General features: G+C 38.9%; 1 protein-coding gene across 4 annotated transcripts in view; it reads right to left on the reverse strand.

Moving 5' to 3' along the window:
- Positions 1–298: 298 nt before the first annotated feature.
- The window catches only part of LOC135703420 (uncharacterized), a 222,113-nt gene continuing 201,891 nt past the window's right edge, over positions 299–20,520 (reverse strand). For all 4 annotated transcript variants that reach the window (XM_065224639.1, XM_065224640.1, XM_065224641.1 and 1 more), the window contains one exon: positions 299–1,821. In XM_065224639.1, the coding sequence (XP_065080711.1) occupies positions 805–1,821 (1,017 nt within the window). In that variant the 3' untranslated portion in view covers positions 299–804. The remainder of the gene's footprint in view (positions 1,822–20,520) is intronic.

The following is a 20,520-nucleotide window of genomic DNA, read 5'->3' on the forward strand; positions in this document are numbered from 1 at the left end:
GTTGTAAATTGTTCTTTCTAAGCTAAGCCCTAAATGTAGTATTCAAGTTAATGGAAACCGCAAAGTTTGAAATTGTGCGAGAATAAGACATTAAAAATTTATCCGCTGAAACAGGAACATTCGACGACTTACGGTTCTATAGTTATAATAGGAGAATAGGAAATGATTGAAAGAGCTGAAATCCTAGTGTCATTGCTGTATGCCGGTTTTAAGCTATCTACTATATTCGTTTCTCTTGTTTTGCTTTTGCGGTTGATATTTCATTAACGACATTGATCACTGAAACGGGACCGATCGATTGCAGTTTTTGTTTGTTTCATCTTCTGTGCTACTTATCTTTTTTTTTTATTTTCAACGAACTATCCTATTGAGAGTTAAGGTAACTTCTGGGATTGTGACTAGCGCTAGAGCGCTAGAGCGTTTCTGTGGTTCTGCAATTATCGTCTGCTTCATGCTACTTTTATTCACTTTTTTTATCCGATAATCTGATTGTACTGATACAGTGCTGCTTCTTCGTTTTTTTTTTCGTTTCGATTCGATAACGATGTGAAACCAATGCGACAAAATAGTTGAAACCGATAAGCTTTTTGCTTCATTGCTGTGCAAACGGAAGTATACGATTGCTAATTATGACGCTCTGTTTTGCAGTCGTCCGCTTTTTTTGGTGATAGGAGATCCGCTTCAAAGAGACAATGCAGGAGTTACTTCAATGAATCGCTTGGACTGAGGACTTGAGAAAATCTCTGTACAATAAATTACAACGTCTAGATTTTACTCTCACCCCGGCTTGTGGACGTCAGTGGTTTAGACAAGCGAAGTACACGATGATGCGAATGCAGGAAACGCGGTGTTCTGCTGTCCCAACCATGGGTTAAAGTCGAGATTTGCAAATATGGAGAAATCATCGTGGGGCCACAGACAGTAACCGTTAACCACCGTCGATGGAGGCGTTTGGTCGTTGGTAAGAGCATCCATCGACGTTCGATCCGGCTCATCGGAAAATACGGTGAAATCTACCGACTCCGGGGACAACTGAGGGAAATCATCAATCGTGGTTATCAACCTCATCAGCTGATCGTCCAGTGCCTGCTGTTCTTCGGTAGATTGTAGTCCAGAAATCTCCTGCAGAATCGGATCCTCCAGCCTAATGGATGGTAAATTTGTAAATGACGTCTCACTTAACTCCAGCCCATTTCCGCTAATCGGCAAAGCAATCATCGAACCAGGGTTGAATTCAGCAAAACTGATGACTTCCACAAATATGCTAGAAACAGCTACCGTTTTCCGCAGACAATAGTCCGTCTCACTGGTTCGTAAATTGATATGGAAACACTCATCGGAGTTCAACTTTCGGAAGGCTGACATAAACTGTCGCTTCTCGCGATTACTGCGAAGTCTTACGTTCTTGGATATTTTCAAAGTGACGCCCTTTGGGAGCATACTTTTCCGTCTCTGCACTATGGCTGTTGCAGCAGAAACATCGGATTCACTTGGCAGTGCTGACGTTGGCAATGGCAGTGGCTGTTGGTCTTCCTCTGCTTTCGGCGTCGGTGGAGGAGTATTGAAAATTGTTTCCATTAGTAAATGATCGGAATTGCAAATTTTGGCCGGTTCGTGCGAACTTCTGGTGATTGTGTCTAGCGTTGGTCCGTTATTTTCACTGGATGGCATAGTTAAGCATTTCATTTCCGTATCAGTGCAATCGATGATTGGATGCGGTTCTTCTTCATCGTCACTGTCCAGAACGATTACCGGGCTTGGTTCGGATTTGACGATTTCTACTTCATCATCTTTATCATTGCCAGCGTCTTCGATGTGGATCTGGAAAAAATAGAGATATGTTGAAAATTACGAAAACAGTAATATTGATTAAAAATGTTAGGGGTTGCGTCCGAGACACGATCGCATTATTAACGTAGGAATACAAAATTGGTTTTGTTACATTAAATCAAAGTGTGTCGTTATTTCGTACGTGATGTTTACGATTTTCAGAGTTAGGAGGAAATGCTATACCAATATCAACATGTAGCTTTAGTGCGATAATTTATTAACTTGAAAAAGTTCTGAAGACGATAGATTGATAGTTCCGCTAGAGTATGGCAGTGTGAAAAATAAACAGAAGTTAAAATTTAGCGAGGGGCCATTACTACGACAATATTGATCAAACGTGCACTCTCTTACCTAACTCATTATATTTTGAGATTTACGGTTTAGCGACTTTGCAGTCTATTTAATTGTTTATGAGAAAGTTTGAACATACTGAGAGGTAAGCACATATCATCGGTAAGAGACGTGTGTGTGTGAGAAAATTTGCGAAAAAATCTAAGGGCACCGTTTCCCGCCCTAGTCTTTTTGCGCAAGCGTTCTCTGATACACAACAATCGTCTATTGTCGACGATATCTGCTTGTACTGCAACCACTCAGTATCAGTCGATGTGAACAAACACAGCTCATTTTTGTTGTACATCTTACATGTTGAAATATGTCCAGTACAGTATGAATATAACATTTGAGCTGCCGACCTCACCTCCGACCACCGGGCCGTAGTGATGAATATCATCAATTACTTTTTTTTTTAGTGTTCACTCGGCTGTTGACAAAAGCAGGCCACTCTCGATGTGTGCCACGCGATCGTCTGTTTTATCGGCAGCAACCATTGCACACTGGGGACAAAATCGAAACAATGTGTTAAAATTCAATAACTTCGGTGCTCGCTGGAACAAGAGACTAAAAAATAGTCATTCTTATAGAAAAAATTCTCAGAAATCGATTGGAGTGGGTTTCATCTTGGGCACGATAGGGTAAATTGGGGTTTTTCACAGGTTTGCCCTAAAATCTCCTATTTTGCATGATTTGAATGCTGTATCTCAAGATACCGATGATATAGACGGATGATTTCTTGCGCAAAGTTGATCAGGAAGTCAAGAACTGTTGGATGATGGACAGAACAATTCGGAATTCTTCCGCTAGGCGGCGCTAGCGAGCATTCGAAGTGTATTTGTTTGTGCTGCTGTATCTTAAGATCCTGACTATTCAGACGGATGATTTCTTCGTCAAAGTTGATCAGGAGGTCAAGGACTGTTGGATTATGGACAGAACAATTCGGAATTAATCCGCTAGGTGGCGCTAGTAATTATTGAAAGTGAATATATTTGTGCTGCTGTATCTCAAGATCCTGACTATTTAGACGGATGATTTCTTCGGCAAAGTTGATCAGGAAATCAAGGACTGTTGGATGATGTACAGAAAAATTCGGAATTCTTCCGCTAGGTGGCGCTAGTGAACATTCGAAGTGTATATGTTTGTGCTGCTGTATCTCAAGATCCTGACTATTTAGACGGATGATTTCTTCGGCAAAGTTGATCAGGAGGTCAAGGACTGTTGGATGATGGACAGAACAATTCGGAATTCCTCCGCTAGGTGGCGCTAGTGATTATTGAAAGTGAATATATTTGTGCTGCTGTATCTCAAGAGCCTGACTATTTAGACGGATGATTTCTTCGGAAAAGTTGATCAGGGGGTCAAGGACTGTTGGATGATGGACAGAACAATTAGGAATTCCTCCGCTAGTTAGTGCTATCTATGATCTTCTCTGGCTATTACGTCCTAACTGTAACTTAACACCTGCTCTCAACTTAGTGCTCTAGATGCACTTCCACAGTTGTTAATTGAAAGCTTTCCAAGCCTGTTCGATTTTTACATGTGTATATTGTGTGGCAAGTACAATAATATACTATGCCCAGGGAAGTCGAGAAATTTTCCAATCTAAAATCCTAGACCAACCGGGATTCGAACCCAGCCACCTCAAGCATGGTTTGCTTTATAGTCGCAGGCTCTACCGACCGGGCTTATGGAGGCCCCCTGATCTATGAATGTAATCAAACTAAAATGCGAGATGGTAGCCTAATTAACTAGTTTGAGGGCAATTTGATGAACCTAGAACGTCTTAAACATATCGAATTCAAACGTAAATAATGTGCATGATATGTTTAACCCTGTTTGGAGATGTTTTAATACAAAGGGCTTTGAATCAGTTAACCTGGATGAGAATTTGAACTGAACTCAAGGACAATTTGGAGAACCGTGAGTATCTTATACACCTCAAAATCAACTATAAACGAACAGCAGAAACTGTATAAACGTGTTTCGGAAAGTTTTGTCGGTGAGATCATCGTGCAGATTTTAGTTGAACCAGTAGATCAAATTGGTAAATCATTTGATCTGAGCTCAAGACAATTTGGAGAACCTTGATTATAAATCAAAATAAATCAAAAACGATCCGCAGAAACTTAATGAACATGTCTTTGTAGGTTTTGTCGCTGAGGACATCGTGTAGCTCATGGTTGAGCCAGTAGATCAAATAATCTGAACTCCAAAGCAACTTGGAGAACCTAGAACATCTCATACACCATCAATTACAACGAAAATGATGTGCATTATAGTCATTAACCTGGGTGCATAAACTTGCAATAATTATAAAAAATTCCCAAAAAACAAATTTCATTCTGTTAAAAAATGTCAAAATTAACCGGAAAATTTGAACCTCACTGTTTAAAACTTGTTGTCTTTGATATTTGTATGAATATTTTATAAAAATCCTAAGCAAAACCTACCGACTCTAAATTTTACGAAAAAACATCCAACAGTCCTTGACCCCCTGATCAACTTTGCCGAAGAAATCATCCGTCTAAATAGTCAGAATCTTGAGATACAGCAGCACAAATATATTCACTTTCAATGCTCACTAGCGCCACCTAGTGGAGGATTTCTGGATTGTTCTGTCTATCATCCAACAGTCTTTGACCTCCTGAACAACTTTGCCGAAGAAATCATCCGTCTAAATAGTCAGGATCTTGAGATACAGCAGCACAAATATATTCACTTTCAATAATCACTAGCGCCACCTAGCGGATAAATTCCGAATTGTTCTGTCCATAATCCAACAGTCCTTAACCTCCTGATCAACTTTGACAAAGAAATCATCCGTCTAAATAGTCAGGATCTTAAGATACAGCAGCACAAACATATACGCTTCGAATGCTCACTAGCGCCACCTAGCGGAAGAATTCTGAATTTTTCTGTCCATCATCCAACAGTCCTTAACCTCCTGATCAACTTTGCCGAAGAAATCATCCGTCTATATCATCGGTATCTTGATATACAGCATTCAAATCATGCAAAATAGGAGATTTTAGGGCAAAACTGCGAAAAACCCCAATTTACCCTATCGTGCCCAAGATGAAACCCACTCCAATCGATTTCTGAGAATTTTTTCTATAAGAATGACTATTTTTTAGTCTCTTGTTCCAGCGAGCACCGAAGTTATTGAATTTTAACACATTGTTTCGATTTTATCCCCAGTGTGCATTGTGTGGTCCTCCTCATTGTTCTTCATCTTCTTTCAGTCGATGCGTCGTCGACTTTAGAAAGCAACCGTTTCTTGATGAGTGTGTGAGTGCTGACCACGTTTTGCGTCCATCTGACGCGCTCTGACCCTCGATGACGTAACTGTCATACAATGAAACTACTGGAAGCGGCTCCAGTTCTGATGGAGAAGGCTTTTTGGATAGCGGAAGATAAAGTGTTTATTGTGTTGTACCTTTTGACTATAGTTTTAAGATGTATAGTATAGTGACCAAGAATCATCGGCTCTGTAAAATTAATTCGTTTGAGCCTTATCAAATAAATTAATAACAAAAAAAAAAATCAATTACTTTTACTTTGAGATTTACGGTTTAACGACTTTGCAGTCAATTTAATTGTTTATGTGAAAGTTTGAACATACTGAGAGGTATGTCACATCGACTGATACTGAGTGGTTTCGGTACAAGCACATATCGTCGATAATAGACGATTGTTGTGTATCAGAGAACGCTTGCGCAAAAAGACTAGGGTGAGAAACGGATTAGAAACTTAAATGTCATTAGCCAAATACATCCGTAGACCATAGGTCCACCCTTGTATAATTGGCAATGCACCCGTGTACTGAATGGGAATTGTGGGTTCGAATCCCACCGGTGCCCTTAGATTTTTTCGCAAATTTTCTCACACACACGTCTCTTACCGATGATATGTGCTTACCTCTCAGTATGTTCAAACTTTCTCATAAATAACTCATTATATATTGATAGATGGTATGTTCTCAAATCCACAGGCAAAAGAGAGTTGATTGACTTGCTCATATACTGTCTGCGGCAACCTGGGGCTTTAGTTAGTGATAAACGTTGCTAGAACTATTCCTCAGCCGCAGATAGAGCAAGTCAAACACGAATTCTTTTGCCTGTGGATTTGAGGACATGAAGCAGACGTTTTTCTCAGCAATAAGGCATATTTCAGCAAAAGTAATAATATCCAATGAATGCTACTAGTTTCTAACGTGTAAGAGAGAACTACTTCGGTCTAAGTGCTCATTTTGAAGCAGAAAACATAAAAAAAAAATCCATGATTTCGGCATTAACAGGTCAATTGTGCTTTTGGTACAATACTTTAGTCCAAATGCTACCGAACGAAGTCAATAAGAACGCGTGATATGAATGTTTGCACCCATTATTCCCAAAAACAATAGAAGCACTCCGACCGAATCAATTTTTATCTTCATCTGATAGGCTGAAGTGAATTCATTGGCGTTTAAATGGCGTTTCAATGCGTTAGGCCGAGTTTGGCGTCAAGAAGTAGTGTTAGAGTTTTGACAATATCTAAACGATTGGTTTCTTTTTATCAAATCTTACGGTACGTACTAAAAGGTAAATAAATTTGGAAGCCATCAGTAATAATAACATTCCGTTTGGTGCTAAACTGCTCTAGATGAAGAAAGACAAAGTGCGGATTGTGCTTAATAGGCCGGAAATGGGGTAGTTAACCCTATGTATACAAATGTGAATGAAGACTGGTACATTTATGGTATACAGGGTGTTTGGTTCCGGGTTTTATATATTTTTAGGGCAGATAGGGCTCCCAAAGTGATGAAAAAATAGGGTCGGAAATGACTGCTGAGTGAGTTATTCAACATTCTATGTTTTTTTTTTCTTCTCATAGCCAGCTTTGATTAGCTATATATTTTTATATACTCGATTAAAGTTAGTTATGATACATCAAAATTGAATCACCAAACAAACTGGTAAAATTTCGTACATTTTATTGTACGTGCACGGAACCACATAACATATGTCACATAATATATGTGGAACTTCATGCAAAATAACTGACGAAAAGTTGACCCCTTTTTTGTGTTGCCTGAGTGGTATAACCATAGAGGTAACTCTAAGACCAGAAGGTCCCCAAGAAACGAGCTCAACTTTTTGGATCAGCTCTGGTAGGTCCCAAGCTAATCGATGCACCCCTCGAAACATTGGAAAATCCACGAACCCTCTCATTTTATCTGTCAAACTTTCATAGCGAATCAAAACAAACATAGTGTAGTACTAGAATTTCGACTAGAATGGGACACGTTAATCGATTTGCTTGGGACCAATAGGCTAGTCAAATAGTGAGCCAATTTAAAATCGATAGTTTCGTATTGATTGCTGGTATAACTGGTATAGTTGGCCATCGATCTGTCAAAACAAAATTTTCATGATATCGACACTGAGCGTTCACAAGGACCAATGTCGAAAACTTAAACAATAGCTTCTAACGTAAATTTCTCGTAGCTCAAAGTCAATCGATGTAAGCCACCAATTCTATCGGATATGGGGACTCTCCCTCTACTTAATCATCGTGGTTTTTTACTTGAGTGGTTTTCCATTCTCGAGAAATTCGCGGAAAAAGTCATTGATTACGTTTGCGACATTGGCTCTTATGAAATGCTATGCATACTCAGTAAGCATTGACGTTGACGACTCTGCAACTCTTTACTCCTATGGTAAAATTCCAAAAGCATCTGACAATCTGTGCATGATATCTAAAGCCCGATTCAAAGTAAATTTGGACGCATTCAAGTGACCATAACTCAAGAATTAAACAACATACACGGTTGATCAAAACGTCAAACAAAAGGGTATTTATTCAGCTTTCAAACTATATACAACAAGTTATTGTATTTTACCGTTTCGAATGAACTGTCGCACTTTACTTGTGATCGATGCCATCATGATCTGCACAGTCGCTGGTGACACTGTACCGGCGAACTTATTCCACTTTAAACGCATTTGTTGTTTGTTGTTCTTTACCGCATCCTCGAAGCTTTCGCTTGACAATTGCCCAATATTTTTCGATCGGTCTGAACTCAGGGCATTTCGGAGGATTAATCTCTTTGGCGACGAAATTAACATTGTTTGCAGCATACCATTCTAGTACCTCCTTAGAGTAGTGGCAGCTGGCTAGATCCGGCCAAAACATAACGTTGGTCTTGTGTTGCCGAATGAAGGGTAAAATCCACTTTTTCAGACACTCTTTAATGTAAACCTTCGACGTCATTGTGTGAGATGTGATGAAAACCTTGGTTTTAAGGCCACAACTGCAGATTCCTTGCCAAATCATTAGTTTCCGAGCAAACTTATCAGCAAAAACATATTTATACCTGAAAGGGACATCCCGACGAACAGTTGCTAGGTAAAATTTTCGTCCGGAGATTTGTTTATAATCCATTTTGACATATGTTTCGTCATCCATTAAAATACAGCCATCAAATTTCGTCAAAACCCGTTCGTATAGTAATCGTGCTCGCTTTTTGGCCACTAAATTTTGTTTCAGGGAGCGATTCGGATGTTTACTGGCACAAAAAACCTATAATCTTTTTCTTGAAAGGATGTTACCCACGGTGGAAAAGTTTGAATCGTATTTCTTTGCCAAATCACGTATGGAGACACCTGGGCTGCTTTTCACGTATCTCAACACCTTTCTCCTCAGCTCTTTGTTCCTAGTGCCACTTTTATGATAGATGGGCTGTGCTCTATCTACACTCAGAGTTTCCTTGTAACGCTTGACTACAATACTCACCGTTGACTTTGGGAATTTTAACACTTTTGCTATTTTGGAGGCAGACCACGAAGGATTTTCTAGATGTTTGTGCACAATTAATTTTCTTTTCTCAAGTTCCATGATCCGTAATTTCGGGATGCGTCGATCAATCTAGAAAATTTTTTCACCAATTTCTTCGTCAATGAAACATAAACAAATGCCTGTATAACGTTTTTTGTTCCAATCACCAGGGACGCGGTGGTGTATTAAACTATGCCCGGCTTTAAGACCAGATTTACTTTGAATCGGTATCAGTGTAGGCACCGTCTCTTCACGCAAACAGGATCTTATTAAATTTTCATAGGAGTGAAAGGGTAAGGAAATTTCCACCATTTTCAAATCTGTCAGAAGCCAATCAAGAGCGTTATTAACCAGTTTTTTTTTCGATACAATGTTCGAACATATCTTTTGTCATAAATCTGCGCAAATAAAACCATGAAATTTTATTTCAAATTTGATTTAAGCCCTGGGGTCAAAAACTGTACCACTAGTATTACAGGTATCGAAGCGTTCGATTTGATTTATCGTCCTGCTGGAACGATGGTCACCTCAAAACACTGCATATTTTCCGGCCTAAACCAACCTAACGTTGGTGGCAGGTTATTGCATAAAATATCGATGAAAAATTTCTACTTTTTTAAATGCAAACCTTAATATATGTTTTGCTGTGTGAAGCAAGGTGATGAATTTGATAGAACCCAACAATATAGTTATAAATAAAGGACGTAAATAATTAACGATAAACAAAGGCATAAGTTCAGAAGTGCTAAGAAGTCATAGAATTATAAACGATTACTCTATATATATTATCTATTTGACAGATCGATGTCTTTCTATACCACTTGAAATCACTGAAATGGGGTCGATTTTGGATGATCAAGTTCCACATATGTTATGTGACGGAACACTTGCCAGTAATTATAGGCCAATATCAATTCTGTCGGTACTAAGCAAAGTTCTGGAAAAGCTTTTGGTGAGCAGAATGAATGATTTCTTTAAAAGACATGGTGTTCTATACAGTCATCAGTATGGATTCCGCTCCGGGTCAAGCACTCTAACTGCGGCCAATGAACTAGTTGATGACATTTACAACGCGTTGGCCTCCCGGAAATCCATGGGTGTGCTTTTTCTGGGTTTGAAAAAAAGCGTTCGATACGATTGACCATGAAATTTTGTTACGAAAACACAATTTCTATGGTATTCGGGGAACAGCAAACACTTTGATAAGAAGCTATCTATCATCAAGAATGCAGTACGTACGTAGTTGCAAATGATGCCTGTAGCTTATTCTTGATTTATGTCAACGATTTTCCTTAAATTGGGTTGCATGGGAAGCCACGTCTTTTTGCAGACGATACGTATCTGTCATATGCATCTACTGATTTGAATCAGCTTATCCAACAAATGACGGATGACATGGAGAAGTTGCAGATATACTTTGCCAAAAACTTGCTGTCTCTCAACATATCAAAAACGAAGTACATGATTTCCAAATCCACCCGGTTTAGACCATCTGTAAATCTTGCTTTAGTTGTCAACTCTGAAACGACAGCGAAAGTTGAAACATTCAAGTACCTTGGATTAACATTTGATGCCAATCTCACCTGGTATAGCCACATAAGCAAACTTCAGTCGATAATCAGCTCAACCTACCAAGAAAACAAATGCTTAGGCTTACCATCCCAAGTAACATTTTAAGTTTTATGAACTACTACAAAGCAACTATAAAACAACATTCATAAAACCCTGGTCAAGGCTATTTTGTCATTAATGCATCCACCAAAAACTCATTAAGACAAGAATATGTCTAGTTGGCCCACCCTGGAGAAGGTTCTGAAGGGTGCATTCTCGAAGCTCTTCAAGATTGATTTACTGCAAAAGGTTGTATGACGAACGCATTGAGAACCATTTGAAAGCTACAATAAAAGCTATTTAGCAACAATAAAAACTCTTTCCGAGCACTTTCCCCTATCTGCATGCTAAATCCACTAGGAAAGCATCAATCAAGATAGACAAGGATTTATGAATCCAATCTTATCGAAATAATTAAAATAAAAACTGATGGTATAAAAATCTTGTTGAATATCCAAATTTATTACAATAGTTCTCATTAAGTGGCCTAGTTTTAAGTGTCATATTAAATTTTATGTGAAATGTACGTGAAAACATCGAAAAAAAATAAGTCCACCCTCGTAAAACGTCGATTTGACTAATTATTTAACATTGAAAAAAAAAAAATATTCTTCAGATCGAGCTTACCAAGATTTTTTTTTTTTATTATTTTCGCATTTAGAATTTTGCTCATTGCTAAATTTACCAAAACATAGTTATATCTAAGGAAATATAGATTGAAAATCGAAGATTGTAAAAAACAAGCAAACTAATTGTAACATGGCGGTGGCATAAAAGTTGATTTTCTTGGGTCATATGTGAAAAAGTTGTTTTGCTTTCAAGAATTCCTTAACAAATTCATAAGGGTTTAAAATGGCTTTTATGAAGAAAACTTGCAAGCTGAATTGTACTTATCTAAAGCCATTTTGCTTGATCCTAACCCGTTCAGATTTATGGCAGCATTTATGGAGGCAAAGTTGCCTGCAAAAAGTTAAGCGTCAAAGTTTGTTTATCTTTCGATAGTTGCGCTGTGGGATCCTGGGTTCTTCCAGGTGGTTTTCTTCCGATAGATTGGGAGCAGTTACTCAGATAGTATGCTACTGTTTCACAACATTTCGCATTTCGAACAGCTGGAAGCGAAATCGTTCCCGAAAAAGATCCCCTTCTTCCGGATGGTTACAGAAGTGCACCATCCAACGCTGCAGTGATGTAAGCTTGGTGAATTTTTCGAAGAGGTGAATCGCTGCTATGGATCGGAAACCAGCTAATCTCCGCTAACTAACAGTTTCAGTGGTTTGCTGTCGGTTGTCATCTATTCGCAAGATCTGGAGAAGACTGGTATGTTGTTTAAACATTCGACAATGTTTTATGAATTCGAGGGGCCCGCTCAGTTTGCTCTTCTCCGCCAGATGGTCAGTCGTTGATGGTGTGCTGGTTCTTCTAAAGAAGTAAATTTTGCTGAAATCGACTTGAATTTTTCATCCTACTTCGTCTATCCTTCGAGATTTCCTTGTCATAAATTTGGCTTTTATTAACTATGAGGAACCATCTTTTAAGCTCAATTTGTAAACAGAGTAATTGGGGAGTTTAAGATGCACTTTAAAAAGCCTAAAAAGCGACAATAAATGCTTTTTGCTCTAATGCAAAACCTAATGGTTTTAGAGTTGCTTTTATAATGATAGAACACGTTTATAAAGTATTTTATCAAGACATTAATAAACAATTGCTAATGAATTTTTTGCTTGAATTACAGAACAGTTTTAAGGAGGGATTGAGTATTTAAATTTATTTTAAAACAAGACAGATTTTGACTTTCTTGCCAGCCTATAAAAGATTTTTTAAACAGCAAAAAGCTGAATTACTAAGTAGGAGTGGTTTACACTTTGAAATGCTGTATTTAAACTAAATGGATTGTACATTGCCGTTATAAAACCATTCCTAAATCAGAGTGGATGCCAAATGGTTACTGAATTGTTACTTGGGATGTATCATGCTTTCGTCCAGTCAAAATTCCAGTACATGGTTTCAATCTGGGGGGCTGCCAGTAAATTCAAAATCATGTCACTGCATACCATCCAAAACCGTTGTTTGAAAGCAGTTTACCAGAAACCACGTTTTTGTATTGGTATAATTGTGTGGCAAGTCCAATCATACTTCTATGCCCAGGGAAGTCGAGAAATTTTCCAACCCGAAAAATTCCTAGACCGGACCGGGAATTGAACCCAGCCACCTCCAGTATGGTCTTGCTTTGTAGCTGCGCCTTACCGGCTGAGCTAAGGGTGGCCCCACCTGTAGCTGCACTACGTGAAAAGCAAACACTAGTTCAAATGCATAATATCCTGTGGAATACTTCAACGCATCATAATCAACTGGTTCAGCAATCTCTGCATAGTCACTTCACCAAAACTCAGTCCAACCTAACGATAGCAAGAGTAAATACCGAGCTTGGTAAAAGAGCGTTCTCATACTATGGAAAAAAAAAAGCAGTACAACACTCTTCCAGCTACGATAGAAGCAGAAAGAAAGTTTAAAAAGTTCAAAGATACTGTGACGCATTTAATAAGACGCAAACTTCAAAACTATATACGTTAAATGAATTTAGTAACTAAAAGCTAGCCAGCATCGTACCCCTTTCAAAGAGATCCATTCTCACTGGGGGTGCAAATCTGCCAATTCCACTGCCTGCAAACTTTTTATGTCCTATGACCAGTTTACCAAAACAAATTGTAAGCCCCACATCGAGAAACTCTTTCGTTACCGACATAGCAGAACAGGCATCAAACAACTCTGGAATCATCTGCTACACCTAGGATCTAACCAGACATCCATCACCTCTGGGTTTTCTCATCGGGTCTACGGTCTGGTAGGACACCAGCTCTCTGTCAGGTAACAATATGTGTGTATGTGCAACATATGGTTCCAGTTTTCGATTATCCGTGACTCCGCTGACGCCTAGAATGCTGACCAGGCATCGACGGCCCCTTGGACTATCTGCCAGGTGTATCGGTCTACCAAACGGAGCGGGACCCTTCGCCGAAGATGGACGGTCTCACCAGACTTCCACCGCCTCTGGGTTTCATCATCGGGTCTACGGTCTGGTAGGACATCAGCTCTCTGTCAGGTAACAAGACTCGTATATGTCTGGCCAAAGACGCCGGCGATACTGCGCTCTTTAATTTTGTGCAACATATGGTTCCAGTTCTCGCTTATCCGTGACTCCGCTGAAACCAGGAATGCTGCCCAGGCATCCACCGCCTCTGGGACTATCTGGTAGCAGGCATGATGGAGCCTCACTCGCTATTTTGAAATGAGCCGAGCGTAGCAATTTTCTGAGGAGTAGAATGCCTACTGCCAAATCATTCCACTGAGCCTCCAGAGCTTGTGAGCGAAAGGGGATAAAATGAGAGTGAGGCTTGCTGCTATTCATGTTCATGTTTTCTATCACACGCTCTTACCATAGAAGTAACTCTAAGACCAGAAGGTCCCGAAGAAACGAGCTCAATTTTTTGGCTCAGCTCTGGTACTCTCTTTGGTCCCAAGCTAATCGATTCACCCTCGAAACATAGGAAAAACCAATAACCCCTCATTTTATCTATCAAACTTTCATAGCGAATCAAAACAAACATTGCGTAGTACTAGAATTTCGACTAGAATGGGGTACGTTAATCGTTTGCTTGGGACCAATAGGCTAGTCAAGTGGTGAGCCAATTTAAAATCGTTAGTTTCGTATTGATTGTTGCTCTTACTCTCACTCTGGGTGAACTCTGAGCTTCTTGCGTCAAACAAAAAAGTCATCCGGAGTCTCGAAAGGTGGCGCACGTCAAATCGTCCTCTCACTGAAGTTCGCTCTCTCTCTCTCTAGAAGGGTTTTTGTTTACTTCTTCCATATTCCAGCCGCCACTCACTCGAGGTGAGGGCTGGCTAAACTCGCAGGACAAGAGTGTTTTAAAACCTCCAGTGAGTTTGAGGAGCTTCAGCAAGCCTGCTAGATGTTTCGATTACCAGACGGAGCGGGACCCTTCGCCGAAGATGTACGGTCTCACCGGACATCTACCGCCTCTGGGCTTCATCAACGAGTCTACGATCTATCTACTATGCGCGTTTTGAGTTTCTTCCGTTTCTTCGACAATGGGACATATCAACAAGGATGTAGGAAGGGAAAGGTGAAAAACTTTGAAAGTTTGCATTTAAGAAAGTAAAAGTGAATGAATTGTCGTATTTTTTAGACACCTACACGCACACTCGCAATTTTTAACACTTTTTTTCAATTAGGGACGCAGTGTATATTTATTTATTTTTTGGATTCAATAAAGCTTATTTTTCAAACCTTAAAAAAAATTAAAAAATTATTGGTGGTACACTCTGTCCCCGAAGAACGCGTGACCTACTGAGTTGCACCCACCGCTTTGTCTCGGTGGGTTTTCAACCAAGCGCTCTCATTTTCTGCGAGTGACTATAGTTCTCCATTGACCCTACTCACATGCAATAAATCAGACCGACTGGTTGAAACCCCGCCGATCGCAATAAATCAGACCGACTGGTTGAAACCCCCGTCGATCGATCGTCAATCGGTTTGGACGCGTTTTTAATCGTTCCTAGCCACGTGCGTTCTGTGCTTTTTTTTTGCGTACGTTTCGTTCTCGCTGTAGTAATTTCGCGCGATAGCTGTTGGTTCCGTTCATTTCAATATGAATTGTGAAATTTGTTCATTTGACTCTTCCGTTGATTCGCTGATGTGGAAATGCACTGGCTGCATACGCACATTTCATGCAGCCTGCGTAGGAGTGACCGTGCAGAGGAATTCACTACGCAGGAAGGACAATAAAAAAGTAGGGGATTTTAATTCTTATCTTCTACCATGCTGCGACTCGTGTCAAGAGCATCTGCAAGCAAAGTTAGAATTCAATCAATTAGCGGCTCAACAAAAACTTCTAACGGAGCAACTGCATGCCAACACAGAAGTGACACATCGTTTCGCGATGCAGCAAGAAAATCCTCGAATTGTTCACGAAGCTGTCGAAGGCCTGGAGGTACTGCTGGTAGGCATAAAAAATGAACTGTCTGCAATTAACAGAAACAGCACCTTAGCTGGCAGTGTCGTTGCCCTCAAAAATCACACTACATCGCTTTTCGATACAGCTATGATGGCAACAAAAGACAGTGTGTCTACGTCATTGAGAACTGTGACGTCAGATATATCCACCGAGCTCCGAAATATCAGTAATGAAATAAATCAACTGAACCAGCTGTCGCTCGACATTGCGGCAAGTTGTACCATGAGCTCTAACTCTGTGCTGGAACTCGATATTCTTGACGAGCTGAAGTCACTGTCAGCAAATATAGCCTCAACACGGAGCGCTGCACCTTTGCAATCACCATCTGACTCGTGCCCCAGCTTGGAGGTGGAATTAAATAACAACAACGATGACTCAGGGTGGCGTCTACTTGGTACCAGGAAGGTATGGAAGGCAGACTGGACCGAGTACGATGACCGAAAATCACGCCGTTTGATACAGCAAAAAATAGCTGGAAAGGCTAGAAGGCGAAGGAAACAAAACTTGCTCAACAACAACAACAAAAACAACAATAACAACAACCACAACAACAACCACAACAACAACAACAACAACAACAACAACAACAACAACAATAACAACAATAACAACAAAAACAACAACAATAACAACAACAACAACAACAACAACAACCACAACAACAACAATAACAGCAAAAATAACAACAACCACAACAACAACAACAACAATTTTGGCAACAACAACAAAAATAACATATCTAACAATCATCGAAACAACAACACTAACCGTAACAGTTTCCGCAGCAGTGTTAGTCAGAATAGAAACAACCTACTGCCACCTGATCGAGAGCTTCTTGCGGCAGCGAAATATCGGTTTTCCAGACCGCCGCAGGCTAACTATCGACCCACGATGCAATTCCAACGAGGGGAAATCTTAAACCCCTACCCGGCGTGCGATGTATACCCACGTACCGTTCCAGCGCACTTGCATAACGGGATGGCTGCAACTGCATCATGCGAGGCGTGTGTATGCAGGAATTCGTGTTTTGTACGAAATTGACGCACCCCTTGGAGGAAGACAATGATCCGGCAGACCCCGACATTATCCAGGACTTGACGACTTCTCTACATCAAGGAGAGGCACTCGTTTTTTCTACAAAACTGACACACTCCATAGAGGAAGAAAATAACGAAGATCACGACACTTTGCAGAACGAAACAAATTCGGAACATGGATCAGGGGTAAATAATTTTGATAATAGTTTTATGAATGACAGGTTACCATCAACTTCTTCACCTAATCTTCAGACCAGTACAGAAATTTTGGTATATTGCCAAAATGTTAACCGCATGAGAAGCGCCGGTAAAATGAATGAAATTAACAAAAATATATTAAGTTCTACTTACTCTGTCATAATGGCTAATGAAACAAGTTGGGATGATAGTGTGAGAAGTGAAGAAGTTTTTGGTAACAATTATAACGTTTATAGAGACGACCGCAATTTTCAATGGTCTGGAAAAAAATCGGGAGGTGGAGTATTAATAGCGATTTCGACCCAATTGAATTCAGAAATTATTATGGCTACTAAATTTAAAGAATTCGAACATGTATGGGTAAAAGCGCAGGTAGCAGACGAAACACATGTCTTTGCTTCGGTATACTTTCCTCCAAACAATGCTCATAAGGACACGTATGATAAGTTTTTTGGAAAAGCGGAAGAAATTTTGTCTAGTTTACCCCCTGAAGTAAAAGTTCATATATATGGGGACTTTAACCAACGCAATGTTGACTTTATTTCTGATATGGACAATGAAAGCATCTTACTTCCAGTCGTTGGGGAAAATGAAACACTCCATTTCATTTTTGACAAAATTGCAAATTTAGGACTCTATCAAATTAACCATGTGAAAAATCAACAAAATTGTTATTTAGACCTTTTATTAACAAATACTTATGAAGATTTCTGTGTGACTGAATCGTTAAGTCCCATATGGAGAAATGAAATGTTTCACACAGCAATAGAGTATTCTCTATTCGTTCACATAAATGAAAGAACCAACGACTGCGAATTTGATGAAATCTTTGATTACAATTCAGCAAATTATGATAACATTAGAAATAGATTGAACATTGTCGATTGGCAAGCAATATTAAGAACTGCAGGAAATGTTGAATGTGCAGTTGACGTATTCTACAATGTGTTGCTTGAAATAATTCTTGAAGAAGTGCCAACTAAAAGAAGAAGACGTCAGAGTCATGCAAAACATCCAGTTTGGTACAACAGGGAACTGAAAAATTTAAAAAATCGAAAGCAAAAAGCGCACAAATTTTATAAAAAATATAATAGTGAAGAAACTTTGGCATACTATTTAGACATTTGCGATCAGTTAAATTTGGCCGTGAATATGGCATTTGAGGAGTATAATTTAAAAACTGAACTTGAAATAAAATCTTGTCCTAGAAACTTCTTCAATTATGTGAAAACCAAATTAAAATCTGATAATTTTCCCTCAAAGATGCATTTGGACGATAGGATAGGTGAGAACTCGGATGATATATGCAATTTGTTTGCAAATTTCTTCCAAGAAATATATACTACGTTTTCAGAAGAGGACCGTGACCGTGAATATTTTGAATCATATCCAGAATTTTCAAGTGACATCAGCGTAAGTCAAATCAAGGTTCATGATATCTTAAAGGGTTTAAACAATTTAGATGCATCTAAAGGTCCTGGCCCTGACGGTGTTCCGCCAGTTTTTATGAAAACTTTAGCAATTGAACTTACTGCTCCATTATTTTGGATTTTCAATATGTCACTGGAATGCGGAAACTTCCCTAAAATATGGAAAAACTCGTTTTTAGTGCCTATCTTTAAATCGGGTAAAAAATCCGACATACGTAATTATCGTGGTATAGCTATTATCTCTTGCATTCCGAAACTTTTCGAGGCGATTGTAAATGAAAAACTCTTTCTTCAAATTAAAAACAGAATAACTACTATGCAACATGGCTTCTTTAAAGGCCGTTCAACAACTACGAATTTGCTGGAATTAATTAATTATTCCTTGAATGCAATGGATAACGGAAACCATGTAGAAGTGTTGTATACAGATTTCAGCAAAGCGTTTGATCGAATTGACATACCCATGCTTCTTTTTAAACTTCAAAAAATGGGAATTCATTACGCACTCCTCAAGTGGCTTGAATCATATTTAACTGACCGTTATCAAATAGTAAAATACAAAGGAAAGATATCAAATCCCGTTGATGTCACTTCAGGAGTTCCTCAAGGCTCCCATTTAGGACCACTTTTATTTATTCTCTTCGTCAATGACATATCTTTCATTATTAAGAAATTGAAAGTTTTAATATATGCTGACGACATTAAACTTTTTTTGGAAATAAAAGATGCCAAAGACATCATCACATTCAAAGAGGAAATTCAAATATTCCATACTTGGTGTCAAAAAAGCCTGCTACAATTAAATATAAAAAAATGTAACTCCATTACCATTAGTAGAAAACAAAAGCTACCCGATATAACAGTCACTTTAGGAAACCAGATCGTAGAAAAATGTGATAGAGTCAGGGATCTAGGTGTTATTTTGGACTCAAAACTTACTTTCACCGATCATTATAACACAATTATTAACAGAGCTAACAACATGCTTGGTTTCATAAAACGTTTCTGCTATAACTTTCACGATCCGTATACGATAAAAACATTGTACATTGCTTATGTAAGATCGATATTAGAATATTGCAGCATAGTTTGGTCACCTTTTTCAATCACACACGAAGAAAGAATAGAGTCCGTTCAAAAGCAGTTTCTATTGTATGCACTCCGCAAGTTAGGTTGGACTGTATTTCCTCTGCCATCTTACACAGCTCGGTGTATGCTCATAAATATCCAAACATTAAAAGAACGTCGTGAATTTGCTATGATTTCTTTCGTAAACGATATCGTATCACATCGAATTGATTCAATAGAACTATTGTCATCCTTAAATTTATATACACCATCTAGGCATTTACGAAACAGAAATATATTTGCTACAAATCGTCATCGTACGAATTATGCCAAATTTGGACCCTTGAACCAAATGATGGATACATATAATAAGCACTGCGATAACATTGACTTTACAATGACAAAAACTAAATTAAAGCAATATTTTAATTCGTCGCATAACGTCAACTAGAAGTAATGTTTTAACTTTTTCTTAAGACATATTATAAAAAATATAAACAAAGACAAAATTGTAAAAATAGCACTTAAGACAACAATTGTAAAACGGTCTACACTGATTGACGACAAATAAATAAATAAAAAGCGGTGGGTAGAACTCAGTGGGTAAGGCGTTCTTCGGGGGATAGCTGTACGTACCGCGTAAATCGAATTCGCGAAATGGAGCACACGTAGCATATGGGATTTGACCTAAAAGAGGGACCAACGTGGAATACCTCACGATCCTGGACATATAGAAGGTTACTGTTTTCGGAAAAGTTGTTCAGTGGATCAAGACCTAAAGGTTGGTGGACAGAAGTTCAGAATTTTCTCACTACGCGGCACTAGTGTGCATGAATTAATGATGCCTTTGTCTTTGTGATAACTTGAAATTCTTGTCATCTAGGAAGTTGCTTTCTTCGGAGAAGTTGTTCAATGGATCAAGACCTTATTGTTGGTGGACAGAAGTTCGAAATTTTCTCACTACGTAGCGCTAGTTTAAATGAATTAGTGATGCCCTTGTTTTTGTGATACATTAAAATTCTTTCCACTTAGGAGATCGCTGCCTTGGGCAAAGTTGTTCAGTGGATCATGACCTATTGGTTGGTGGACAGAATTTCGGTAAATTCTTGCAACGTGGCGTTAGTGTAAATGTGTTGATGATTTCCTATTTTACGTGAAATCTTG

Source organism: Ochlerotatus camptorhynchus, unplaced genomic scaffold, assembly GCF_037179485.1.
Source record: "Ochlerotatus camptorhynchus isolate MF236.1 unplaced genomic scaffold, CSIRO-AGI_Acam_v1.1 ptg000213l, whole genome shotgun sequence".
NCBI classification, from domain to species: Eukaryota; Metazoa; Arthropoda; class Insecta; order Diptera; family Culicidae; genus Ochlerotatus; species Ochlerotatus camptorhynchus.